Source organism: Trachypithecus francoisi, unplaced genomic scaffold (assembly GCF_009764315.1).
Source record: "Trachypithecus francoisi isolate TF-2019V2 unplaced genomic scaffold, Tfra_2.0 Lachesis_group11, whole genome shotgun sequence".
NCBI lineage: Eukaryota > Metazoa > Chordata > Mammalia > Primates > Cercopithecidae > Trachypithecus > Trachypithecus francoisi.
In genome coordinates this window covers 38,073,430-38,097,651 of record NW_022681456.1, presented here as the reverse complement: position 1 = coordinate 38,097,651, position 24,222 = coordinate 38,073,430, and the positions used below count along the sequence as shown (strand labels likewise).

General features: G+C 38.9%; 1 protein-coding gene, 1 non-coding gene and 1 pseudogene across 26 annotated transcripts in view; 2 read left to right on the top strand and 1 right to left on the bottom strand.

Annotated features, from left to right (window-relative positions):
• The window catches only part of VEZT (vezatin, adherens junctions transmembrane protein), an 89,728-nt gene extending 66,262 nt beyond the window's left edge, over nt 1-23,466 (top strand). For 10 of the 25 annotated variants that reach the window (XM_033221002.1, XM_033221011.1, XM_033221016.1 and 7 more), the window contains 5 exons: nt 3,185-3,516; nt 8,537-8,730; nt 15,428-15,528; nt 17,193-17,400; nt 22,459-23,466. In XM_033221002.1, coding sequence (XP_033076893.1) covers nt 3,185-3,516; nt 8,537-8,730; nt 15,428-15,528; nt 17,193-17,400; nt 22,459-22,967 — 1,344 coding nt within the window. In that variant the 3' untranslated portion in view covers nt 22,968-23,466. The other 15 variants (XM_033221005.1, XM_033221001.1, XM_033221004.1 and 12 more) reach the window with 5 other exon arrangements.
• Nucleotides 3,523-8,059, bottom strand: LOC117090751 (annotated as a pseudogene).
• LOC117091184 lies at nt 11,503-11,610 on the top strand. Its single transcript, XR_004440300.1, has one exon. It is a non-coding gene; the product is annotated as a U6 spliceosomal RNA (small nuclear RNA).
• Nucleotides 23,467-24,222: the final 756 nt, after the last annotated feature.

The following is a 24,222-nucleotide window of genomic DNA, read 5'->3' as shown; positions in this document are numbered from 1 at the left end:
TGCCATGTTGGTGTTCAAAAAGTTTCAAATTTTGGAGCATTTGGGATTTCATTCAAATTTTTGGATTAGGGATACTCAATCAGTCCCTAGAACAGAGTCCTTATCCCTCTCTTTTCCTTTAAGTTTTTAACTAGTTTTTTAAATTTATAAAGTCATATGTTTCCTGCTCTAGAAAAATAAATGCACACATTGTGAAATGCTTTAAATCAAATTTTCTGTTTACCTATTGGCTATGGTTATCTCCTTATCCAAGGAAAAAAGAAATACATATTTCTGAGTTCTGGTTTAAATGGATAATATGACAGTGATTGGATAATAAATTAGTCTTTAGAGACAAGGTCTTGCTCAGTCACGCAGTTGGTGCGCAGTGGTGCAATCGTGGTTCACTGTAACCCTGAACTCCTGGGCTCAAGCGATCCTCCCACCTTAGCCTCCCAAGTAACTGGGACAACAGTTACATGCCACCATGCCTGGCTAATTTTTAAGAAAATATTTTGTAGGGACAGGGGTCTCACTATGTTTCCCAGGCTGGTCTCCCAACTACTGGCCTCAAGCAGTCCTCCCACCTTAGCCTCCCAAAGTGCTGGGATTACAGGTAGGAGTCACTGCGCCCTGCCTTTAGTCTTTTTAAAAGCCGCAGTAAGCTGTCCCAAGTAGCTGGGACTACAGGCGCCCGCCACGTCGCCCGGCTAGTTTTTTTGTAGTTTTTTTTTAGTAGAGACGGGGTTTCACCGTGTTAGCCAGGATGGTCTCGATCTCCTGACCTCGTGATCCACCCGTCTCGGCCTCCCAAAGTGCTGGGATTACAGGCTTGAGCCACCGCGCCCGGCCCCCAACTTGATTCTTGCAGTTATCTTGACCCAACATGCTGGAATCATCCTTGTTAGCTCTTATTCTCTCAATACCAATCAGTCAAGAGATTATATTGGTTCTACTTTCACAGTGGATCCAGAGTCCATCTGCTGCTCACCTTCCACTGCTAACCACTGTGGTCTCATTAATGCTAATCTGGAGTATTGCAGTCACTTCCTTACTGGTTTCTCTACTTCTACTCTCATTTTCTTGTAATCTCTCAACTCAGCAGCCAGTATGGGCCTGTTAATGCATAAATCAGATTATGTCACGCTTCTGCTCAGAAACCTTCAGTGGCTCCCCATTGCTTACCTGGCCCCAGCCATACTGAGCTTCTTCTTGTTCCATAGATCTGCCCTGTGTGCTCCCACAACAGTACTTTGCACTTGACTTCCTGCTCCCTAGAACTCTCTTCCTTGATGATGATCTCATGGCTCACTTCCTTTAGGTGACACTTTTAGAGACCTACCTGGCCACCCCCTTCTTCTCTCTCCTTCCTGCTTTCTGTCTCTCTTCCCCTCTTTCATATGTGTACACACACACACACACACACAATTCCCCTTCTTTGCTGTATTTTTCCCATCAACCAAGAAACACTATCTTTTTCTTCCTGGACAATCATTATAGCAAAAGGGAAATAGTATCTTTTACTTGTAGATTATTATCTGTGCCCCTCTACTAATATAAGCTCCATTGGAGTAGAGACTCTTTTCATTTTTGCTCTCTGCTGTTTATCTGCACCTAGAACAGTGCCTGGCACCTTGTGGGTGCTCAAGAAATCATTTCTGAATGAACAAATAAAATAATAAAAATCATTGTAATCATAAAATTTAATAGTTGAATAAGAAGACTTGTAAGTGAACTTGTAAGTCAAGAATCCCTAGATATCTCATCTGTAGCAACTAGGAAATTTGGCCTTGCTCACTTTAAAAAAATAAAACAAGTTAATGGTAAAATAGATTTACTTGAAATTACCTTAATTCATTATTGGCATAATTTTAAAATTCATTTAATAAAACCATCTAAATAATATCTATTTTCATAGTTGTGAATAATTGGAATCTAAATTACCAAAAGTGGTTTCATCCTCTTTTTATTGCCTGCTACCTCTTGTTTCATACTACATTGTTTCCTCATACATTTGTTTCGGGATACTGTCCTCATCTTGAATACGACTGTATCTGGAGAAATATTTTGCTGCCAGGATTCAGGATGTATCTCAGGAATGGGCCTATGAACATATTCAGACTGCTTTTAGAAAAAAAAGAAGAAGAAGAAGAAGAAGAATGGGATTTATCCTGGCAACATACTGAGACCCCATCTCTAAAACTTAAATATTAGCTGAGTATGGTGGTACATGCCTGTGTTTCTAGCTACTCAGGAGGCTGAGGCAGGAGGATCACTTGAGCCCAGGAGTTTGAGATTTCTGTAAGCTATGATCATGCCATTGTACTCTAGCCTGGGCAACAGAGCAAGACTCTATGGCAAAAATTAGTTAATTAATTAATTAAAATAATAGGTTTTGCAATTTCTCATGTCAGACATTCCTGGAGTATTCAATTGATTTTTTTTTTTTTTTTTTTTGGATGGAGTCTTGCTGTGTCACCCAGGCTGGAGTGCAGTGGCACTATCTTAGCTCACTGTAACGTCCGCCTCCCAAGTTAAAATGATTTTCCTGCCTCAGCCTCCCAAGTAGCTGAGACTGCAAACACACCACCACCACCATGTCTGGATGAATTTTGTATTTTTAGTAGAGACGAGGTTTCACCATGTTGGCCAGGCTGGTCTCAAACTCCTGACCTCAAGTGATCTCCCCGCCTCCACCTCCGAAAGTGCTGAGATTACTGACGTGAGCCACTGCACCTAGCCCTGGACTGATTTTTATGTTAATTTCTTAGCTAATTCATAGGGCAAGGTAATAGTCTTATTTTGAAACCCAAGCTTTTGATCCATGTGACTCATTTCTTTGGAGAAATATATATATATCCACTAGTCCTACTGTCTTCTTTTCTGTGTGAAAATTTTTTTTAAATAATGAGTGAAGATTCACTTTTACTAAAGTATCTCATGCCATCAACACTTTCCATCTAGGACAGAACTGTAGTAAATTATATATTGATGTTACCTGCTGTATTGGAATAACAGGTTCCCACATACATAATTTGAAATCATATTCTTGGCTCATCTTAAGGTAGTTTAAGCTCAGTTATATTTATTATTTAGGATAAAGTGCAAAATTTAAACCAGAAGTTAAGATAAACAAATTTATAGTTTGCTTTGAACACTGACCAATATTTGTTATTGATCTAGTCCTTTTTTCTTTTTTCTTTAGGTTTTGTTCCAACTCTGGGTGGCACAGAGTTCAGAGTTCTTCAGACGGTTAGCCCTATTACTTTCTACAGCCAATTCACCTCCTGGGCCCTTACTTACTCCAGCACTTCTGCCTCATCGTATCTTATCTGATGTGACTCAAGGTCTACCTCACGCTCATTCTGCCTGTTTGGAAGAGCTTAAGCGCAGCTATGAGTTCTATCGATACTTTGAAACTCAGCACCAGTCAGTACCACAGTGTTTATCCAAAACTCAACAGAAGTCAAGAGAACTGAATAATGTTCACACAGCAGTGCGTAGCTTGCAGCTCCATCTGAAAGCATTACTGAATGAGTAAGTTTAGAAATTATACCGAGAAAGGTCTCGGTGATTAGCAAGCTTCATTCGTGTACCATTGTGGTTGTTGGCTTGTGTCCTAGCTAGAAAAAAAGAAGCAAAATTGAGACATGAGCATGAAGGGTGATTTATAGCTACAAATATAGCAAAAATAATAGTAATAATAATTTGTAAGTACTATAACTTGAGGGAGTTACAGTTTTTACTTTTCCTTAGTTCAGCAGAAAACTTGGAAAGGTAGGTAAAAGCAGGTGTTGTTCATTCTCTTTGAGAGCTGAAATGGAGATGGTTATAAAGAATGAGTTTCTTTTAACTCTCTTAAGGTAGTGCTCTTCAACTGGAACCTGCAGTCCAATAGAAATATCTATCAATATTGGAACAGTGTGTTACAAGAGGCATTGTTGTGGGTAGTGGAAGAGTAACATATTGCTATTTTTCTAAATAAATTACAGCAGATCTAAATTTTTTTGTATCACAGGACAAGCTTTGTGGTACCAGTTGAAAAGCAAAATGCAGAGTCTAGAGTTTATATTTGTTCATTTCCTGCCTTGCATGAAATTGTTGGTACTCTACCTTAATTTCTAAATTTTTATGTCCCACTTCGGTATACCTTCATCAGCTGAAAATACTATTTTCACATATTTCTACGAAGTTTTCAAGTTTAAAAATTGAATCAAGGCATTTAATTGAATACAGTCATTTCCAGTGAAATTTTTCTGTAACAGTTAAATATTCATCATGTAGGACTGGATCAAATGAATGGTTGGGTTCATGTTGTGTTGGTAATCAAGAAGGTCCTAGGAATTCAAAGAGCTGACAAGATTGTAGTTGATGTACTTGACCCTGGGATGCAAGGCAAGAAGTGGAATGGGGAAGGCAGCATTTAATTATGTAAATAAAAATGGGTCAAAAGGACTGACATATCAGCAAAATCAGAAGGCTAGTTTCACTGGAATTAGGGAAGATAAGAGATACAAGGATAGGAACTTAAAGTCAGAAAGACATTTTGAGAAGCTAAATTTTTACCCATCAGTTCAAGGCCTGAGATGGGCTTGATATAAGGCTGATATAAAGATTATGACATAAGAAAAATGAAGACACTATGAACTCAGGGTATTCCAGTGGTCTATATCTGCTGTTCTAAGAAAGCAGGTAAATGCTAACCAGTTTCTTAGCCCTGCCTCCTACAGGGAACTGGGCGAAAAGGCCATCTCCACTTGAGTGGGTGGCAAAGGTTGAATTGTCATCAAAGGAAAATAAGATTTCAGTGGACAGGTTGTAGGCAAAGCCAGAGTCTCTGAAGAAGTAAGTTTTGGCAATAGAATCAGAAATATACGGCACATATTAGAATGCATTAAAGTGAGGGAAGATGGCTCAGGGAAGAAAGCGTGCTACACAATGTGGGTAGACATGAACACAAAAAAGAGGAGCTTTTACCATGGGTAGGAATTGTGGATTATGCATAGAAAGTTTTTGTCCTGTTTTAAAGTGGAATATTCCATATATGCTAATGTCTCTCCTTTCTAAGTATTTTCACTAGAAAGCACACCAGTCACAAACCATCATATCCAATTTGCTCTGTAGTGCTGCTACATACAACTTTTTAAATTGTTAACTAAATAATTGTTTTGTGTTTTATATTTAGAATGCTCTTTTTGTGTTTCACACCTCTCCCCCATGTCTCCTTTGCTGTTCCCACTCTCAGTGCTCTCAGTGCCCTAGTGTAGGGAAGGGACCATATTGTCCCTTCCCTACACTAGGGCGTTAATCTCTAACTGTTCTCCCCACCTCCAGGGTGTGTATAGCCAGATTAATGTTGCTGAGGCTTATATTTGCCTTCTCATTTCACTGAAAATCTTGACTTGTTTCGGAGTCATAGCAGCTCAGACTAAAGTCTTTACAAAACATACTATAGAAGTGTTTGTCATAACTTGACCACACTCTGTTTCTATCTTTATTTCTCATTCCTTTCCTTCAGTCCAGCCAAACTGTATAAATGCCTTTTCCCATGGTCCTTCTATAGGTTAGTGCAAAAGTAATTGCAGTTTTTGCCATTAAAAGTAATGGCAGGCCAGGCGAGGTGGCTCATGCCTGTAATCCCAGCACTTTGGGAGGCTAAGGTGGGCGAATCACAAGGTGAGGAGATCGATACCGTCCTGGCTAACATGGTGAAACCCCATCTCTACTAAAAACACAGAAAAATTAGCTGGGCGTGGTGGCGGGTGCCTGTAGTCCCAGCTACTTGGGAGGCTGAGGCAGGAGAATGATGTGAACCCGAGAAGCGGAGCTTGCAGTGAGCCAAGATTGTGCCACTGCACTCCAGCCTGGGTGACAGAGTGAGACTCTGTCTCAAAAAAAAAAAAAAAAAAGTAATGGCAAAAACCTCAATTACTTTTGCACGAACCTAATAGAACAAGGTTCTGGCCAGGCGCAATGGCTAATGCCTATAATCCTGATACTTTGGGAGGCCGAGAAGAGCAGATTGCTGGAGCCCAGGAGCTGAGATGAGCAACATGGTGAACCCTTATCTCTACAAAAAAAAAATACAAAAATTAGCCAGTCGTGGTGGTACACACCTGTAGTCCCAGCTACTTGGGAGGCTGAGGTGGGAGGATCACCTGACCCCTGGAGGTTGAGGTTGCAGTGAGCCGAAATCACACTACTGCACTAGCCTGGGTGATAGAGTGAGACCCTGTCTCAAAAAAAAATAAAATAAAAAGAACAACGTTCCTCACCTTTTGTATATGGGCCCAAATTTTATCCATCCCTTCAGTGCTACCTCAGAAATACCTCTTCCTTAGTTGTTCCCCATCTGTCCTTACAGTTGGTTGTAATTTTCCCTTCTTCTGATTTCTCATCACACTATCTGTCTCTCTGTGGTATTATCCTTTTGTGCCTGTATTCAGCCCAGTTTTACATCTTACCAGCTTTCTGACTCTAGGCAAGTTTCCCCAACTCTCTGGGCCTAATTCCTTATTATCTGTAAAATGGAAATAAAATGATAGTTCTAATTATTTATGATATTGTAGTCTTTTTCTTTTCTGATAAAGGAAGCAACTACAGAAAGCTTTTGTTTATTTATTCAAAGTAACCAGTGCTATTGATGCAAAAAAGAAAAACCCAACAAGTCTTCCAACACTACTTTCAAAATGAGCATATCAAACTTGATTTTCATTAGAATGTAGTTATTTTGTCACACTAGTAAGTAAAAAACCAAGACGCTCCCCTCTGCCCCCCCCCTTTTTTTTTTTTTTTTTGAGACAGAGCCTGGCACTCTGTTGCCCAGGCTGGAGTGTAGTGACGTGATCTCAGCTCACTTCAACCTCTGCCTTCCAGGTTCAAGCGATTCTCCTGCCTCGGCCTCCTGAGTAGCTGGAATTACAGGTACCTGCCACCACACCCAGCTAATTTTTGTATTTTTGTAGAGACAGGATTTCACCATGTTGGCCAGGCTGGTCTTGAACTCCTGACCTCAGGTGATCCACCAGCCTTGGCCTCCCAAAGTGCTGGGATTACAGATGTGAGCCACCGCGCCCAACCGCAAATTTTATATATATATGTGTGTGTGTGTGTGTATACATGTGTCTATATACACACACACACACACACACACATACATACACACACACACACACACAATGTGAACAATAATTGGGCTTTATCTTATGGACAAGAATGCCAAGTTAGTCTTTCTTCATAAAAAGCAGTTACAATTTGAGGACACTTCATATTTGCCTTTTGTGCCAGCACCAAGTCTGCCTCATCTGAATCCTTCCATTTCATGAGCAACATCAATTCTTCACTGCCGTCTGTGGCACCAATTATTCTTTCAGTATCAAGACCTCTGGCAAATCCTCTTGGTTTGTCAACAGCATCTCTTTTCTTCTTTGATTTGCTTCATCAGATTCACTGTCAGATAAAGATTTTCTTTTTGTACCATCTTTTTCTTCACCAGCTTTTTGAGAATTAAGAAATGCTTCAATTAACTCTGGACAATCTAAATTTTCTTCAGGTTCCCAAGTATTGTCAGCATCTGTAAATCCCTTCAGGAAATATTCCACTTTCCCATTCCCTACATGTCAATCTAGTACATTTTCCACCACAAATTCATCAGGCTCTGCCTCTTCACTTTTTAACTTTTCCATTCTGTTTCTTTCCCATTTTTTGCAATGTGGTTTTGTTGGAGGCCATTTGTTATTGCAGACCTGAAGAGTTATTATTCACTGCCTCCAAGCTGCTCCGGGTCGTGGGTCTGTGGTGTCTCCAGTCTTGTGTGTCACCAGCTCCAGCCACATCCAAGTGGGGAGGGAGCCAGGGAGCTGTTGTTGGCAGGGAAAGTGAGGGTAGGGAGGAGTGGGGGGGGGGTGGATATTATATTTTACTTACATATATGTGTAATATCATTTGTTATTTCTTATAAATAGCAGATGAGCTTATTTTTTTCTTTTTAGCCCATAAAATGCCTAGTATGTAGGCAAGAAATATTTATTGAATAAATATTTAATACTCTTTATAAGCTTTTTAAAAAATTATGGCAAAGTATATATAACAAAATTTATCATTTAATCATTTTAAAATGTACAGTTCAGTGGCATTAAGTGTATACACATTGTTGTGCAGCCATATCACAGTCCAACTCCAGAACTTTTTTCATCTTATTATAAGCCTTTTTCCTTTTTTTTTTTTTAATTGAGGTGAGGTTTCACTCCATCCTCCAGGCTGAAGTGCAGTAGCGCTATCGAGGCTCACTGCAACCTCTACCTCCCAGGCTCAAGCAGTCCTCCCACCTCATCCTTAGGCACATGCTTCCACACCCGGCTAATTTTTTGTATTTTTGGTGAAAATGGGGTTTCACCATGTTGCCCAAGCTGGTTTTGAACTCCTGAGCTCAAGCCATTCACCCACCTTGGCCTCCCAAAGTGCTGGGATTTAAGCTTATTTTAAAATAAGCCTTATAAATTATAAATTTTTCATTTCATATTATAGAAACCTGTTTCTGTTTTTCTTTATGACTCAGGGTAATAATTCTTGAAGATGAACTTGAAAAGCTTGTTTGTACTAAAGAAACACAAGAACTAGTGTCAGAGGCTTATCCCATCCTAGAACAGAAATTAAAGTTGATTCAGCCCCACGTTCAAGCAAGCAACAATTGCTGGGAAGAGGCCATTTCTCAAGTCGACAAACTGCTACGAAGAAATACGGATAAAAAAGGTACCTGTGAGAGATGTCTTTGCCATATGCTTAGCAGACATGCTTATTCTACTCTGGTAGGATTTTATTAGGTGGACTTCTTGTCTTCATGATGAAACTAGCTTCAAAATTTCTTAATTTACTTTTTTTAATGTTGAATTTATATGTACAAAGTGACACTGAATACAATTCTTGACTCTCATTTTGTAAATTAAAAATGAATATGATTTGAAAGTTCAGTGAATCATATCTCTTTTTTAAAAAAACTGAAATGAGATAATAAATTTTGATAGTATTTTTCTATTATTAGAACTTCCAGAAACTCTTTTTCAGTTAGGATAATAAAAGAATGAGTTTGATAGTCTGGGGCTAGGAACTTGAGTTTTTCTTTTAAGATAAAATACTTTCTTCAGTCATTCAAAAATAATATACAAATGATATAATTGGTGGCACTGCATATTTAGTACTAAGATCCACATATTGTGTCGTTATTTAATAATATATCAGATGCTTTGTGCTACTAGGTAAAAAAAAAAAAAATAGTCTTGAGATTTTTCCACCAAGCTGCTTTTATGTGACTCCAATTTTATGCTTGTTTTTACCTCACTGATTTCATTTTTCAATGTTTGGCACATCAATTTTTGAAAACTGTGCTGCAAACCAGTACCATATCTATCTCTTGGATCTTTATTTTGAGGCTACTCAGACTTAGGCATAGAATTTGCATTGCTGCTAAAGATAATTAACGCTTTACCATCCTGTTATTTTTGTGTTTACAGCTAAATTTGTAATAATTTATTTAGTGTCTTAAACAAGCTTGAACAAATCCTTAGATAGTAAAAGTATTCACTTTCTCCAGAGGAAATATTAACATGCTAATTACTGATTTATTACCCGAAGGTTTTCTTAATATCTCAGATGTAAACTGTGAATAATTTTTTCTCCAAAGGATAAATCTACCAAGAAACTCTGATATATGCAAATACTTATGCATATTAAACTTTCTGATATGGCATCTAGAGCTTCTGTGTACATTTTCTACAAACAGAAACACTCAGAAGACCTTTGGTTGTTAAAAGATGCATCCTGGCCAGGCACGGTGATAGGAGTGGCTGAGTGCCCAGCTACTGAGGAGGCTGAGGCAGGAGGATTGCTTAAGCCCAAGAGTTTGAGGCTGCAGTGAGCTATGATCACGCCACTGCTGTACTCCAGCCTGGGCAACAGAGCGAGACACTGTCTGTTAAAAAAAAAAAAAAAAAAAAAGGGGCGGGGTGTGATGGCTCACACCTGTAATCCCAGCACTTTGGGAGGCCGAGGCAGGTGGATCATGAGGTCAGGAGATCAAGACCATCCTGGCTAACACAGTGAAACCCTGTGTCTACTAAAAATACAAAAAATTAGCTGGGCATGGTGGTGGGCACCTGTAGTCCCAGCTACTCGGGAGGCTGAGGCAGGAGAATGGCGTGCACCCAGGAGGCGGAGTTGCAGTGAGCCAAGATCGCACCACTGCACTCCAGCCTGGGCGACAGAGCGAGACTCCTTCTCAAAAAAAAAAAGAAAGAAAGATGCATCCCATTCACCCCTCCTTTAGCATACTCTGAGATGTTGAATCTTAGTTTAACACTTATCCATTATTGTTAACCATTACTGTGAAAACTTTCTTCACCTCATTGGGTAGATAATTAAGCCATTTTCTAATTATTTTCTGTATGTCTGACTTTTCTTCATAGATAATAATGATATGGATTAAGACACAAATAGTTCATAAACTTTTCTCACTAAAAAATTCACAGTGGCCATGACTACACAGGTTTAAATTTTAAAAATGTTCATTTGAATATTTTAAGAAGCAGGTGCTTTAGCCATATCTTTTTTAAAAAGGTCTTATTTTGAAATCATTTCAAACTTACAGAAAAGTTGCAATAGTTGAAAGTCTCCTTCATCAATATTCCCTAGTTGTTGACATTCTGCCACAATTGCCTTATCTTTCTATGTGTCTGTATATGTGTGTCATTCTTTTGATGGTGGTGTTAGTCTGAACCATTTGAGAGTAAGATGTAGACTTGAAACCCCATTACCTCTAAAATATTTCTGTATGCATATTTGTAAAACAGGAACATTCTTCTATGTACCCACAGTATACCATCAAAATCAGAAAATGAACACCAACCATTTTATCCACAGAACTCATTCAGATTTCCCTGATTGTCCCAATATTTTTTATATGTCTAGACCTAGATTGTGTATGGTGTTCAGTTGTCATGCTCTTTATTCTCCTTTTCCTTAAAGTCTTTCATGATGATTATTTTGTGAAGAAATACTCTGAGGTTTTATAAATATGGTTTCTTCATCAAAATTTTAACCACTATGAATGCATATACCATATGACCCAGTAGTATCATTCCTACATATTTAAGCAAGAAATGTAAAAACTTAGTGTTCACACAAAAACCTATACGTAAATATTTTGTTCATAAACTAAAAACTAGAAGCAGCTAGGCTTTGGGATGTGACTAAGCTGTTACATCCATCCATACAGTGAAATACTAGTCAGCAACAAAAAAAAGTGAACTACCAATGCATACAACATGATGAATGAATCTCTGATACATTATGCCAAGTGGGAGACGTCACTTTCAAACCACTACATACAATGTTATTCCACTTACCAGGCACTCTTAAGTTGGTGAAGGAACAGAAAACAGATCAGTAGTTGCAAGGAACTGGAGATGGAGGGAGGAATGGCTTGTAAAACCTTTTAATGGAGAATGGCATTTAGAAACCAAGATTAGGGTATTTGGCTTTGGCAGCACATGTATTAAAATTAGAATGATACAGAGAAAATTAATGTGTCCTTTGTGTAAGGACGATGTACAAATTCATGAATCATTCCATATTTTATATAGAATTTATATAAAGATGTATGCACCCACACATACGTATATATACATATATATCTACACATATATTATGGTAAGTTCAGGAAATCATTGAGAGTAAGTTATAACTTTGGCATTACTCGAGGATTGCCATAGAAAAGAATCTCCAGTTAATAACAGTTTCCCATTGTTAAAAATATCACAGGCTAGGTGCAGTGGCTCATGCCTATAATCTCAGCACTTTGGGAGGCCAAGGAGGGAGGATCACTCGAGCCCAGTAGTTTGAGACCAACCTGGGCAACATGGCAAAACCCCATCTCTACAAAAAAAAGTTACTCGGGAGGCTGAGGTGGAATGATTGATTGAGCCCAGGAGGTCGAGCCTGCAGTGAGCGATGATTGCACAACTGAGCTTCACCTTTGGTGATACAGTGAGACCCTGTCTCAAAAATATATGTGTATACACATGTGTATGTATGTGTGTCACATCATTTTAAAACTCTTCACATTTATTACTTCTAGGGCCTTGTTACTCAGAGTGGTCCCCAGACTAGCATATAAGCATCACATGAGAGCTTGTTACAAATGCACCCCTGACTGTAAATCTGCCTGTATTTTAATAAGATCTGATGATTTGTATCCACATTAAAGTCTGAGAAATTTGAGAAGCATTGCTCTGGGACAAGGGTCTGCAATTTTTTTCTCTAAAGATTCTCTGCCTTGCAGGCCATATGGTGTGTCTGTTACAACTACTCTACTCTGCTGTTGCAGTGTGAAAGCACCCATAGACTATACTTAAATGAGTGTGGCTGTATTCTAGGAAAAATTTATTTACAAGAACAGGTAGTGGGACAGATTTGGCAAGCCCCTGCTTTCAGACAGTAGAATTGAGGGATAAGGTCATCAGGGACCTTTTTTCACTTTATAACCTTCTGTGCTGTTTGTAAAAGCTATTACTGCAAGCATGTAATTAAAAATCTGGTGGGTTTTTAAAAATTTTTTAGGCTTTTTGTGTGTGTTTGTTTTTTGAGAAAGAGTCTCACTGTGTCGTGCAGGCTGGAGTGTGGAGTGCATTGGCGCAATTTCAGCTCACTGCAAGCTCTACCTCCCAAATTCAAATGATCGTGTTGCCTCAGCCTCTCGAATAGCTGGAATTACAGCCGTGTACCACCATGCCCAGCTAGTTTTTGTGTTTTTTGGTAGAGACGGGTTTTCGCCATGTTGACCAGGCTGGGCTCCAACTCCTAACCTCAAGTGATCAGCCCATATCGGCCTCCCAAAGTGCTGGGATTACAGGCTTGAGGAGCCACCACACCCATCCTCTTGCTAGATTTTTGTTAAATGAATTGCATGCTGGAGCTAGCTCTCCAACGGTTGTTAAATATTCAGAAATTTGTGAGTCAGTTTAACATCATTGGTAGCTTAAAATTGGTCACAGTGGGTACATTTACACCGTGGGAACTGGAAATCAGGAAGTGCTGCAAATTGGGTGTTTTGTTTTGTTTGAGAGCTGGATTACCAGCACACTGTTTAATGTACTTGTTTATTGCTATTAATAGTCTTACGGATTTTTTTTTCTTTTCATTCAAAGAGCTCAATCTGTGGTGTCAGCATCAACATAATGAAATCTGTGTTCTGCTAATTAGGCAATAATAGCAGTTTTTGAGCATGTAATCTGTAGCAGGCATTGTTTTAAGCACTTTTCATGTATTCTTTTTTAATCTTACAAGATAGTACTATTATTTTCACCACTGTTCTACAGATAACTGTAATTATTTATTTATTTATTTATTTATTTTGGGGGGAGAGAGTCTCGCTCTATCGCCCAGGCTGGAGTACAGTGGCGCGATCTCGCCTCACTGCAACCTCCGCCTCCCGGATTCAAGCAATTCTCCTGCCTCAGCCTCCCGAATACCTGGGACTACAGGCGCACGCCACCATACCCAGCTACTTTTTGTATTTTTATTAAAGACGGGGTTTCACTATATTAGCCAGGCTGGTCTCGAACTCCTGACCTCATGATCCACCCACCTTGGCCTCCTAAGGTGCTGGGATTACAGGCGTGAGCCACTGCATCTGGCCTTTTCTTTTCTTTTTCTTTTTCTTTTTTTTTTTTTTTGAGACAGAGTCTCGCTCTGTTGACCAGGCTGGAGTGTAATGGCACAGTCTCAGCTCACTGCAACCTCTGCCTCCTGGGTTCAAGCAATTCTCCTGCCTCAGCCTCCTAGTTAGCTGGGATTACAGGTACATACCACCATGCCCAGCTAATTTTTCTATTTTTAGTAGAGACGGGATTTCACCATGTTGGTCAAGCTGCTCTTGAACTCCTGACATCATGATCCTCCCGCCTTGGCCTCACAAAGTACTAGGATTACAGGCGTGAGCCACTGTGCCTGGCCAGTTAACTGTAATTTAAACTAGAAAGCAGCAAGAGCTGGGATTTAACCCAGGTGTGACTAACTCTATAGCTCTTAGCCACTATGCTATTCTGTCTCTCATTAGTGCTTCCTATTAATTTATTAATCATTCTGCCATCTTTCCTACAAACTAACCAGTTATTTTTTTGTAACATTTCCAAAATACTTCTTTTTTAAAACCATTTAACTATTGTTACTTTTGAAAAGTAAAAATCAAGAAGTTTAGACCGGGCGCGGTGGCTCAAGCCTGTAATCCCAGCACTTTGGGAGGCCGAGACGGGCGGATCACAAGGTCAGGAGATCGAGACCATCCCGGCTAACATGGTGAAACCCCGTCTCTACTAAAGAATACAAAAACTAGCCGGGCGACGAGGCGGGCGCCTGTAGTCCCAGCTACTTGGGAGGCGGAGGCAGGAGAATGGCGTGAACCTGGGAGGCGGAGCTTGCAGTGAGCTGAGATCCGGCCACCGCACTCCAGCCTGGGCGACAGAGCGAGACTCCATCTCAAAAAAAAAAAAAAAAAAAAAAAATCAAGAAGTTTAAACTATACTTCTTTTTTTATAAGTAGAAAGGCAATGATGAATGGTAGCCAGCCAGATATGATACTAAGTAAGCCTGTCAGTAAATACAAAACACAAATTTTAAGAATTAATCAAAGTTAAACTCACTTGGGTGTTCTTGTAAAGATACTTACTTGTGAACTCATTTCCAATTCCAACTTCTGAGAGTTAAAATAGCCTCAGGGTAAGATTGAAGTTTGTATTTTGTGAAGAAGAGTGATGGTCTGTCTTAAGACTATTCCTATGCTGTGAATGATAATATTTTGTTCAACAAGTATTTATAGAGTACCTGGTGTGTACCAGATACTGTGGTGAGGTGAAGAGAGAAGGGCAGGTCCTCTTCTCCCAGAGTTTAAAGACTTAAAGTTAAGTTGTAAATCTACTAATTTATTGTTTTTCATTTTAATATCTTTATTTTTTATAAATAAAAAATTATTAGAACAAGTTGGACTATGAAATTGACAAAGTATTAGTACCAAGGATTTTTTGGCGGGGAGACAGGATCTAGCTCTGTTGCCCAGGCTGGAGTGCAGTGGCGTGATCACTGCTCACTGTAGCCTTGATCTCCCCAGCTCAAGCGATCCTCCCGCCTCAGCCTCCCAAGTAGCTGGGACTACAGGTGTGCACCACCATGCCCAACTGATTTCTTTTTTAGTTTTTGTAGCAACAGGGTCTTACTTTGTTTCCAGGCTGGTCTTGAACTCCTGGGCTCAAGCTATCCTTCCACCTCAGCCTTCCAAAGTGCTGGGATTACAGGCATGAGCAACCACACCTGGCCCCAAGGATATTTTTAATTAGATGTTCACTCGTTTCTGTGTGGTCTGTTTCTTATCTTTATTCCCACCCACTCCCATTTTTTAAAGGCAAGCCTGAAATAGCATGTGAAAACCCACATTGTACAGTAGTACCTTTGAAGCAGCCTACTCTACACATTGCAGACAAAGATCCAATCCCAGAGGAGCAGGTAAGGGTGAAAACTACTGTTCTTTCCCTTGTTGGATTTATGTTTCTAATGAGCTTCAAAATTACAGCATAATTTATTGAATTTATATCAAATCGTTAATTCTTAGTGCTTAACTCTGAATTCATTGAATCCTTAGTGCTTAACTCTGATTTTTTTTGGTTGTTATTTATATCTAATTGTCCATATCTGAGTGGCTTTCAAAAGTGATTGAACACATTGAAAATTAGTACATTGGCAGAGCTACCTTTTGGGATGCTGGGAATGATTTTATCTTGACCTGAGTAGCAGTTACTGGTATGTGTGCATATGTAAAAACCCTGTGCACTTGACTGCATGTACTGATATACCTCACTTTTAAAAACAATTTTTTGATGATCGCATTGGATATTGACAGATTACTTTTGTTCATTCTAAGGAAAACCTCTTTTCCTTAGGTCATATTATCTACTCAGTATTTTTTTTCGTGTATGTTGAATAACAAGTTACTATTCAGTATTCTTAATTGCAAATGGAAACCAACCCTAGTTAGTTTAACAGACACTTTATTTAAACTTTTAGGTAGCTTACAGAATATTTCAGAGAGCCAGATAAGCAGGCTTGAATGAGGCTAGGGTAAACAGCCGAATCACTCAAAAGAACTGTTGCAATGGAGATATCATTGCTAAGTTAATGAGTGGAGATATTGCCCCTTGCTCCATCAATGCTGTAATAGTAAAAATTACCTCCAGAAGTGCTACCTCAAGAAACATATCTGCAACATCCTGGTGCCTGCTTCTTTTTTGTTTTTTTTCGAGACCGAGTCTCACTCTTTGGCCCAGGCTGGAGTGCAGTGGCATGATCTCGACTCACTGCAATCTCTGCTGCCCGGGTTCAAGCGACTCTCCTGCCTCAGCCTCCTGAGTAGCTGGGATTACAGGCGCCTGCCACCGCGCTCGGCTAATTTTTGTAGTTTTTAGTAGAGACAGGGTGTCACCATCTTGGCCAGGCTGGCCTTGAACTCCTGACCTCGTGATCCACCCGCCTCGGCCTCCCAAAGTGCGGGATTACAGGCATGAGCCACCGCGCCCAGCTGGTGACTGCTTCTTTTATCACAGACTTGTAAATCTGATCTGATGCTGGTACGTCTGATTAGAGGATCCCAGGTCATTTACCTGAGCCTATACTGTAAGGATACTGCTTGGGTAAGCAAGCATCCTACCCTCTGTCTTAGAGATAGGGAGGACCATAAGGTGGGGTGTTCCCTAATTCTAGGAAGAGTGTTCAAACTTCCTGGGAAATCCGAAAGAACCACAAGAAAACAAACATGCCTGACCACCTCCCCAAACTGCTTGCCCTTCTAATTTTGATTGGTTTTGATATAGCTAATGGCTGTAACACTAACTAAGTGGATGGTATGTTCTCTGAGTAGAAAAATAACCACTGAAGTTGTTAAACTTTTTTATCCACAGTGCTTTCTAGTATCAACTGTTAGGTTTTTTTTTGAAGATTTCAATTTATCCATAGGTATATATTTACTTTTTTCTTTTCTTAGCTCTGCTTTAATGACCTGTGCCAAATGCAAGTCATTTTTTTTAATCTCAGAGATAAGTAAGTGCAAGTAAATGAATGCTTACTAGAGAATTGTCTGCTTCAAGTAAAGTGCTTTTTCTTCTATTCATTTTCAGGAATTAGAAGCTTATGTAGATGATATAGATATTGATAGTGATTTCAGAAAGGATGATTTTTATTACTTGTCTCAAGAAGACAAAGAGAGACAGAAGCGTGAGCATGAAGAATCCAAGAGAGTGCTCCAAGAATTAAAATCTGTGCTGGGATTTAAAGCTTCAGAGGCAGAAAGGCAGAAGTGGAAGCAACTTCTATTTAGTGATCATGGTAAGCACTGACTTTAAAGTAACAGGTTATTTCAGTGTAGGGGACTCTCTCTTTCTTGAACCATGAATGTTATTTTAGCTGAAGAATTCTTGGGGTTTTATAAAGGTCCACCAGTATGCATAGTACTTTTTCTTCTAGATGCTAAATCAATCTGATTAATAAAAGAGTAGGAATGTAACCATACTGGAGATACCAAGTCACACTTTTATATCAGTTATTTAATTTTTTAGTAAATTTGTTTTAGAATGGACAGTGAGTTGAATAATTTGGGATATTTTAAATGTTATTTTCAAATTTAGTGAATTTGAGATTCTCAACTCTGTTCTCCATATGTTAAAATATTTTAAAATACCTCAGTGAAGCACAAAACTAGTAACTGTGTTCACATTGAAAAAAATGGCCCAGGCGTGGCAACACATGCCTGTAATATTAGCACTTTGGAAAGCTGAGGTGGGTGGATCATTTGAGGTCAGGAGTTCAAGACCAGCCTGGCCAACATGGCGAAACCCCGTCTCTACTAAAAATACAAAAATTAACCAGGCATGATGGCACGTGCCTGTAGTCCCAGCTACTCAGAGGCTGAGGCAGGAGAATCACTTGAACCCGGAAGGCGGAGGTTTCAGTGAGCCGAGATCATGCCACTGCACTCCAGCCTGGGCAACAGAGGGAGACTCCATTTCAAAAAAAAAAGAAAAGAAGAAAAAGAATTAAAAAAGAATTAAAACCTAGACCAGTGAGCCACATCATTAGCATTATTTAAGTGGTTTGAGCACTTTAGTAGATGGGAGGGGAGGGGGGTGCCTGTGGGCATACTCCCCATACTCTGATTTCAGCAGAGTGGGATAGCTGGTGATGCAAAAGACTTAAATTCCTTTCTGTTTCTCACCATTCTTTTCTTAAGTCAAACTTCATAGGAGACAGGGGAAGGAATCAGGGGAAGCTTAATACTTGACAATATCAACCTAGCTAATTCTTAGTTGAATTGATGCCTATGGATTTCTAAGTAGGTAGAGTACGACTTCCCTTCTATTTTAGAGTGTCTGTGTGGACCCTCAAAATCAACTGCCTACCTTTTCCCTCCTCACTAGAAGTGTATAGATTACCTATACTTCTGGAAAGTTCCTCCAGTTCTCTTTTTTTTTTTCTCTCATGAGCCCTATGTTCTCCCCTGTCCAGATCTACGTTTCCTGGTTTTATCATTCCTCTTTCTTCCTATTGGCTCCCTTTATAGCCCAGGTCCTCATTAAATTATCCTTGTACATTAAAATAGCCTCTTAGCTGACTTCCATTTTCAGTACTTTTTCTTCTAAGCTATCTTGCAAACTCTTTCCAGATTTTTCTCCAACACTGCATTGATGATGGCTCTCTATCTTAAAACCTATAGTGGTTTCTCCCTTATTGTATTGAATCAGAACTCTTCTTCCTGTTTTCAAGTCTCTTCATCATAAGAATTCACCCATCCAATTATATTTTCTACTGTTTTTATTATAGGTATCTTCTTATGTTATCAAATTAAACTATAGTTCACATATTTGTTATATTTATTCATGAAAAAATTTCATGCTGGCCAAGCGCGGTGGCTCACGCCTCTAATTCCAACACTTTGGGAGGCCAAGGTAGGTGGATCACTTGAGGTCAGGAGTTAGAGACCAGCCTGGCCAACATGGCGAAACCCCGTCTCTACTAAAAATACAAAAATTAACCAGGCATGATGGCACGTGCCTGTAGTCCCAGCTACTCAGAGGCTGAGGCAGGAGAATCACTTGAACCCGGAAGGCGGAGGTTTCAGTGAGCCGAGATCATGCCACTGCACTCCAGCCTGGGCAACAGAGGGAGACTCCATTTCAAAAAAAAAAGAAAAGAAGAAAAAGAATTAAAAAAGAATTAAAACCTAGACCAGTGAGCCACATCATTAGCATTATTTAAGTGGTTTGAGCACTTTAGTAGATGGGAGGGGAGGGGGGTGCCTGTGGGCATACTCCCCATACTCTGATTTCAGCAGAGTGGGATAGCTGGTGATGCAAAAGACTTAAATTCCTTTCTGTTTCTCACCATTCTTTTCTTAAGTCAAACTTCATAGGAGACAGGGGAAGGAATCAGGGGAAGCTTAATACTTGACAATATCAACCTAGCTAATTCTTAGTTGAATTGATGCCTATGGATTTCTAAGTAGGTAGAGTACGACTTCCCTTCTATTTTAGAGTGTCTGTGTGGACCCTCAAAATCAACTGCCTACCTTTTCCCTCCTCACTAGAAGTGTATAGATTACCTATACTTCTGGAAAGTTCCTCCAGTTCTCTTTTTTTTTTTCTCTCATGAGCCCTATGTTCTCCCCTGTCCAGATCTACGTTTCCTGGTTTTATCATTCCTCTTTCTTCCTATTGGCTCCCTTTATAGCCCAGGTCCTCATTAAATTATCCTTGTACATTAAAATAGCCTCTTAGCTGACTTCCATTTTCAGTACTTTTTTCTTCTAAGCTATCTTGCAAACTCTTTCCAGATTTTTCTCCAACACTGCATTGATGATGGCTCTCTATCTTAAAACCTATAGTGGTTTCTCCCTTATTGTATTGAATCAGAACTCTTCTTCCTGTTTTCAAGTCTCTTCATCATAAGAATTCACCCATCCAATTATATTTTCTACTGTTTTTATTATAGGTATCTTCTTATGTTTATCAAATTAAACTATAGTTCACATATTTGTTATATTTATTCATGAAAAAATTTCATGCTGGCCAAGCGCGGTGGCTCACGCCTCTAATTCCAACACTTTGGGAGGCCAAGGTAGGTGGATCACTTGAGGTCAGGAGTTAGAGACCAGCCTGGCCAACATGGAGAAACCCCATCTCTACCAAAAATACAAAAATTAGCCAGGCGTGATAGCACACACCTGTAATCCCAGCTACTCTGGAGGCTGAGGCAGGAAAATCGCCTGAACCTGGGAGATGGAGGTTGCAGTGAGCCAAGATCGCGCCACTGCACTCCAGCCTGGGCGACAGAGCGAGACTCCACCTCAAAAAAAAAAAAAAAAATTGATGCTTACCCCTTTGCCAAAAATTCTGCCTTCTCCACCAAGCTGTCCTCTCTACTAGTCTCTCCTTCTCCATGAATTCTTCTCTGAGTGCTCCAGCTCTACCATCTCTTCTAACACTACAGACCCTTGTACTAGGGGGACATTGTGATGAAATATAAAGGAAGTCTTGAGCCCCAAAGCATATAGCAGAGAAGGGAAATGATTAACAGATTGATTTCCTGCAATCTGTTCGTTCATATACTGGGCCTACATACATCAGAGATTAATTTTAGGCACTATTGTTTTCTATATGTTCAAAGTTTTGTTTTGTTTTGTTTTGTTTTGTGTGTCTCTGTAACAAAATTACAGTCTTCTTAAATAGGGGCCTTATTATCCCACAACATTCATTCAGCAAATTACTCATTCAACAAGTAGTTATTGAGTACTTGTTATACATCAGAGTCTCTGCTGTATCCCTAGCACAAGGATCAAGAAACAAAATATAAAGCCTCCTACCTGCCTTGAGGCTTAAATTCTAACACACTTGTCAATTGATCCTCTCATTACACAGATTATATCCCCCCATTTAATTAGTAATAATTGTGAATATCAACCAACTTCTAATATATGTTTCTTCCTTTAAGAGCTAACAGATTTATAAACTAAGAATGTACATAGACTGAAAATAGCATTGTATATAAACTTGTATCCTTTTTTATTGTTTAGTGTTTTCTTCATATAGCTTTAAAGTTATGCTATTGACATTATGGGAAAAGATTTTATCAATGAGAGAAATGTATCTCTTTTTCAGGTATGTGCTTTTGATATAGTTTACATTGGAAAGGGTCATAATGCTGTTTTTTAGTTTGTGAAAATAAGTAAAAAGCTGCTGATACCATAGAATGCTTTTCCCATGAAAAATTTCAGTACATCTTCCAGAGCTGTTTTCATCTCTGCCTACAGGGGTAAAGTCCGCATGGAATTAGAGGGGGAAAGTCTGCACTGGAACCTGCTGTGGCCATTTTTTTTCTGTTGTTGCTGCTTCTCTAGTGGAGTTACTGCAGCTTAGGGATGGTTCCTGGAAGTGGACACGTTTTACAAAAACGTTTTTTAAATAGACGCCAGCTCTTCGAGAAGCACTTTTTTCCTTCCGTCATGCTTCATACTATATTGTATTGTACTAACCCCTCATGCTGGGATGAGCGACTGCCTAGCAAGCAACCCACTGCCTACTAACATCAAGAGGGGCTAAATAAAACTGCATTTTCCTTGCAAGGACAACTTCTACCGTATGAATATATATTATATTTATGTATTATATTTTGTACAATAGTTGATCTTGAATGAAGACTTTATTTCATTTGTATTTTTTGTGGTACTACAAAATGTGTAGAAGTTATGGCTTTACTTTCATTAGGGTCTTGTGAGGTGGTTGGCAAGTAAGTTAAATTGTGTGTTGCATTTTTTCCATGCTGTTTTAACTTGTAAATATACATGCATACATGTTGAAGATATTATTATTATCTAGATTTTAAGCCTTTTATCTGACGTCTTATCAGTGAAAACCATGCTGCTCATTCCCTAATACAATGGTTCTCAAACTTTAGTGTGTATCAGAATCAAGATGAGGGCTTGTAAAATACAGCTGGTCCCTACTCCTGGAGTTTCCATTTCAGGAGGTCTGGGATCAGGCCCAAGAATTTGCGTTTTTAACAAATTCCTAGGTGATAAATGATAATGTTGGTTCAGGGAACACACCTTCAGAACCACTGCTTTAATATTTTAAATAAGATAATATGTGAGGTGTCTTAAAAACCTTCATCAAATCTCCATCTCATTTCATTTCTTAGGCATTTTCTCTCTTATAAAGTTTCCTGGATTTATAAATTTTCATTGATTTTACTAGAAAGTTTTATTTAGCTTTTATTTATTTATTGTTCTTTTTAAGAAAAAACTTAAACTGAGAGTTTGAATTAAAAGTTTAAATCATTGCTAGGTCCTTAGTTATTTTTTTTTCTTTTTTCTTTTTTTTTTTTTATTTGAAGCCGTGTTGAAATCCTTGTCTCCTGTAGACCCAGTGGAACCCATAAGTAATTCAGAACCATCAGTGAATTCAGATATGGGAAAAGTCAGTAAAAATGATACTGAAGAGGAAAGTAGTAAATCCACCACATCAGACAATGAAATAAGTAGGACTGAGTATTTATGTGAAAACTCTCTAAAAGGTAAAAATAAAGATAATTCTTCAAATGAAGTCTTCCCCCAAGGAGCAGAAGAAAGAATGTGTTACCAGTGTGAGAGTGAATATGAACCGCAAGCAGATGGAAGTGGTCTGATCACTGCCCCTCCAACTCCCAGGGACTCATTACAGCCCTCCATTAAGCAGAGGCTGGCACGGCTACAGCTGTCACCGGATTTTACCTTCACTGCTGGCCTTGCTGCAGAAGTGGCTGCTAGATCTCTCTCCTTTACCACCATGCAGGAACAGACTTTTGGTGATGAGGAGGAAGAACAAATAATAGAAGAAAATAAAAATGAGATAGAAGAAAAGTAAGAACCAAGATTCATATAAAGTGATTTTAGATTGTTCCTTTTACAAAAGTGTTTAGCTTCAAGACTGGAAAGGGAATATGAGTGTAAGTTTACTATATATAAAGCTAAGATGTGGATTTACAGGAAGAACCCTGGTTTGAATAACTGATCTGAAATTAGTAGTTACCTGTAAATGGCAGATCTTTTAGGAAAATAAGAGAAAGGTAAGGGCTCTTTTGAATAAACTGCTGTTTTATTTGTGGCACAACTGATCAATCTTGGAAATTCTTTAAGTATTTTTAATAAGAAATGAATTATCATTTCTTGCCAGAATTTGCTACCATAAGGTGATTGGGAAAATTCTGTTGCAAGAACATTAACATTTAGTATGACTCCTTTTTACTGTATTCTTGCAGTTAATAACTGCAGCTATTATGTTAATAACAAGTTGTTTGTATTTTATTTTTGTTTATACCAGTCTTAAAGATCCAGGTTCTGAATAAAAAAATTAATTGATACAATTGATGTGTGCTGGGATTTGGAACTAAAAGTAGTTTCAACAGTGCATGGGTTATGACATTTCTTATGTTTCCTTGTTCGTGTGTATATTTAGTAGTTAATTTTAAGATGTCCTAGTGATCTTTAAAAGAAAAACATTGTACGATTTTTTAGATTCACACTTTCACCTTTCTTTCTGCAATTGAAAGGGATGATGTCCAAGTGGGATTCTTGTACTCCAAGGCCCCACCCCCAATTTAGCAAGCAGAAAAATGTTCCTTGTATCACTTTACCTTGGATAATTGGGTACCATTAACACAAACAGGTCACAATGCTGCTGTTTTCTAGCCCTGTCCACCTTAATGAGATTCAGGAAACATCCTGTCAGCCTGCTGGAAAGCATCCTTGCCTCCTTAGTATTTCATTTACAAACTACCTCTTAACAGAGACTGCTTTTCAGATTGGTCAATCTCATCTGTCTTGTGTTGTGATTGCATTTTCAAAGAGTAATTATTTGCAGCATATATAGTTTTGAGACCTGTAGCTCCTATGCAGTACATAGTTCTATAGACATTATTTGGGGGAAATGTAGGAATAACTCAATTTATGTTGCTGTCCTAGAAAGGAAATTGCATGATGAATCTAGATTGTCTTTAGAGTAAAGAAACACATTCAAATTCCTGTAACTTACCACTTTTTTTGAGTAAATTTACTTATACCAAAGGGGATTTTTTTTCTTTCAGGAATCTAAGGAAATTTACTTTTTAACCTCAGAAAAA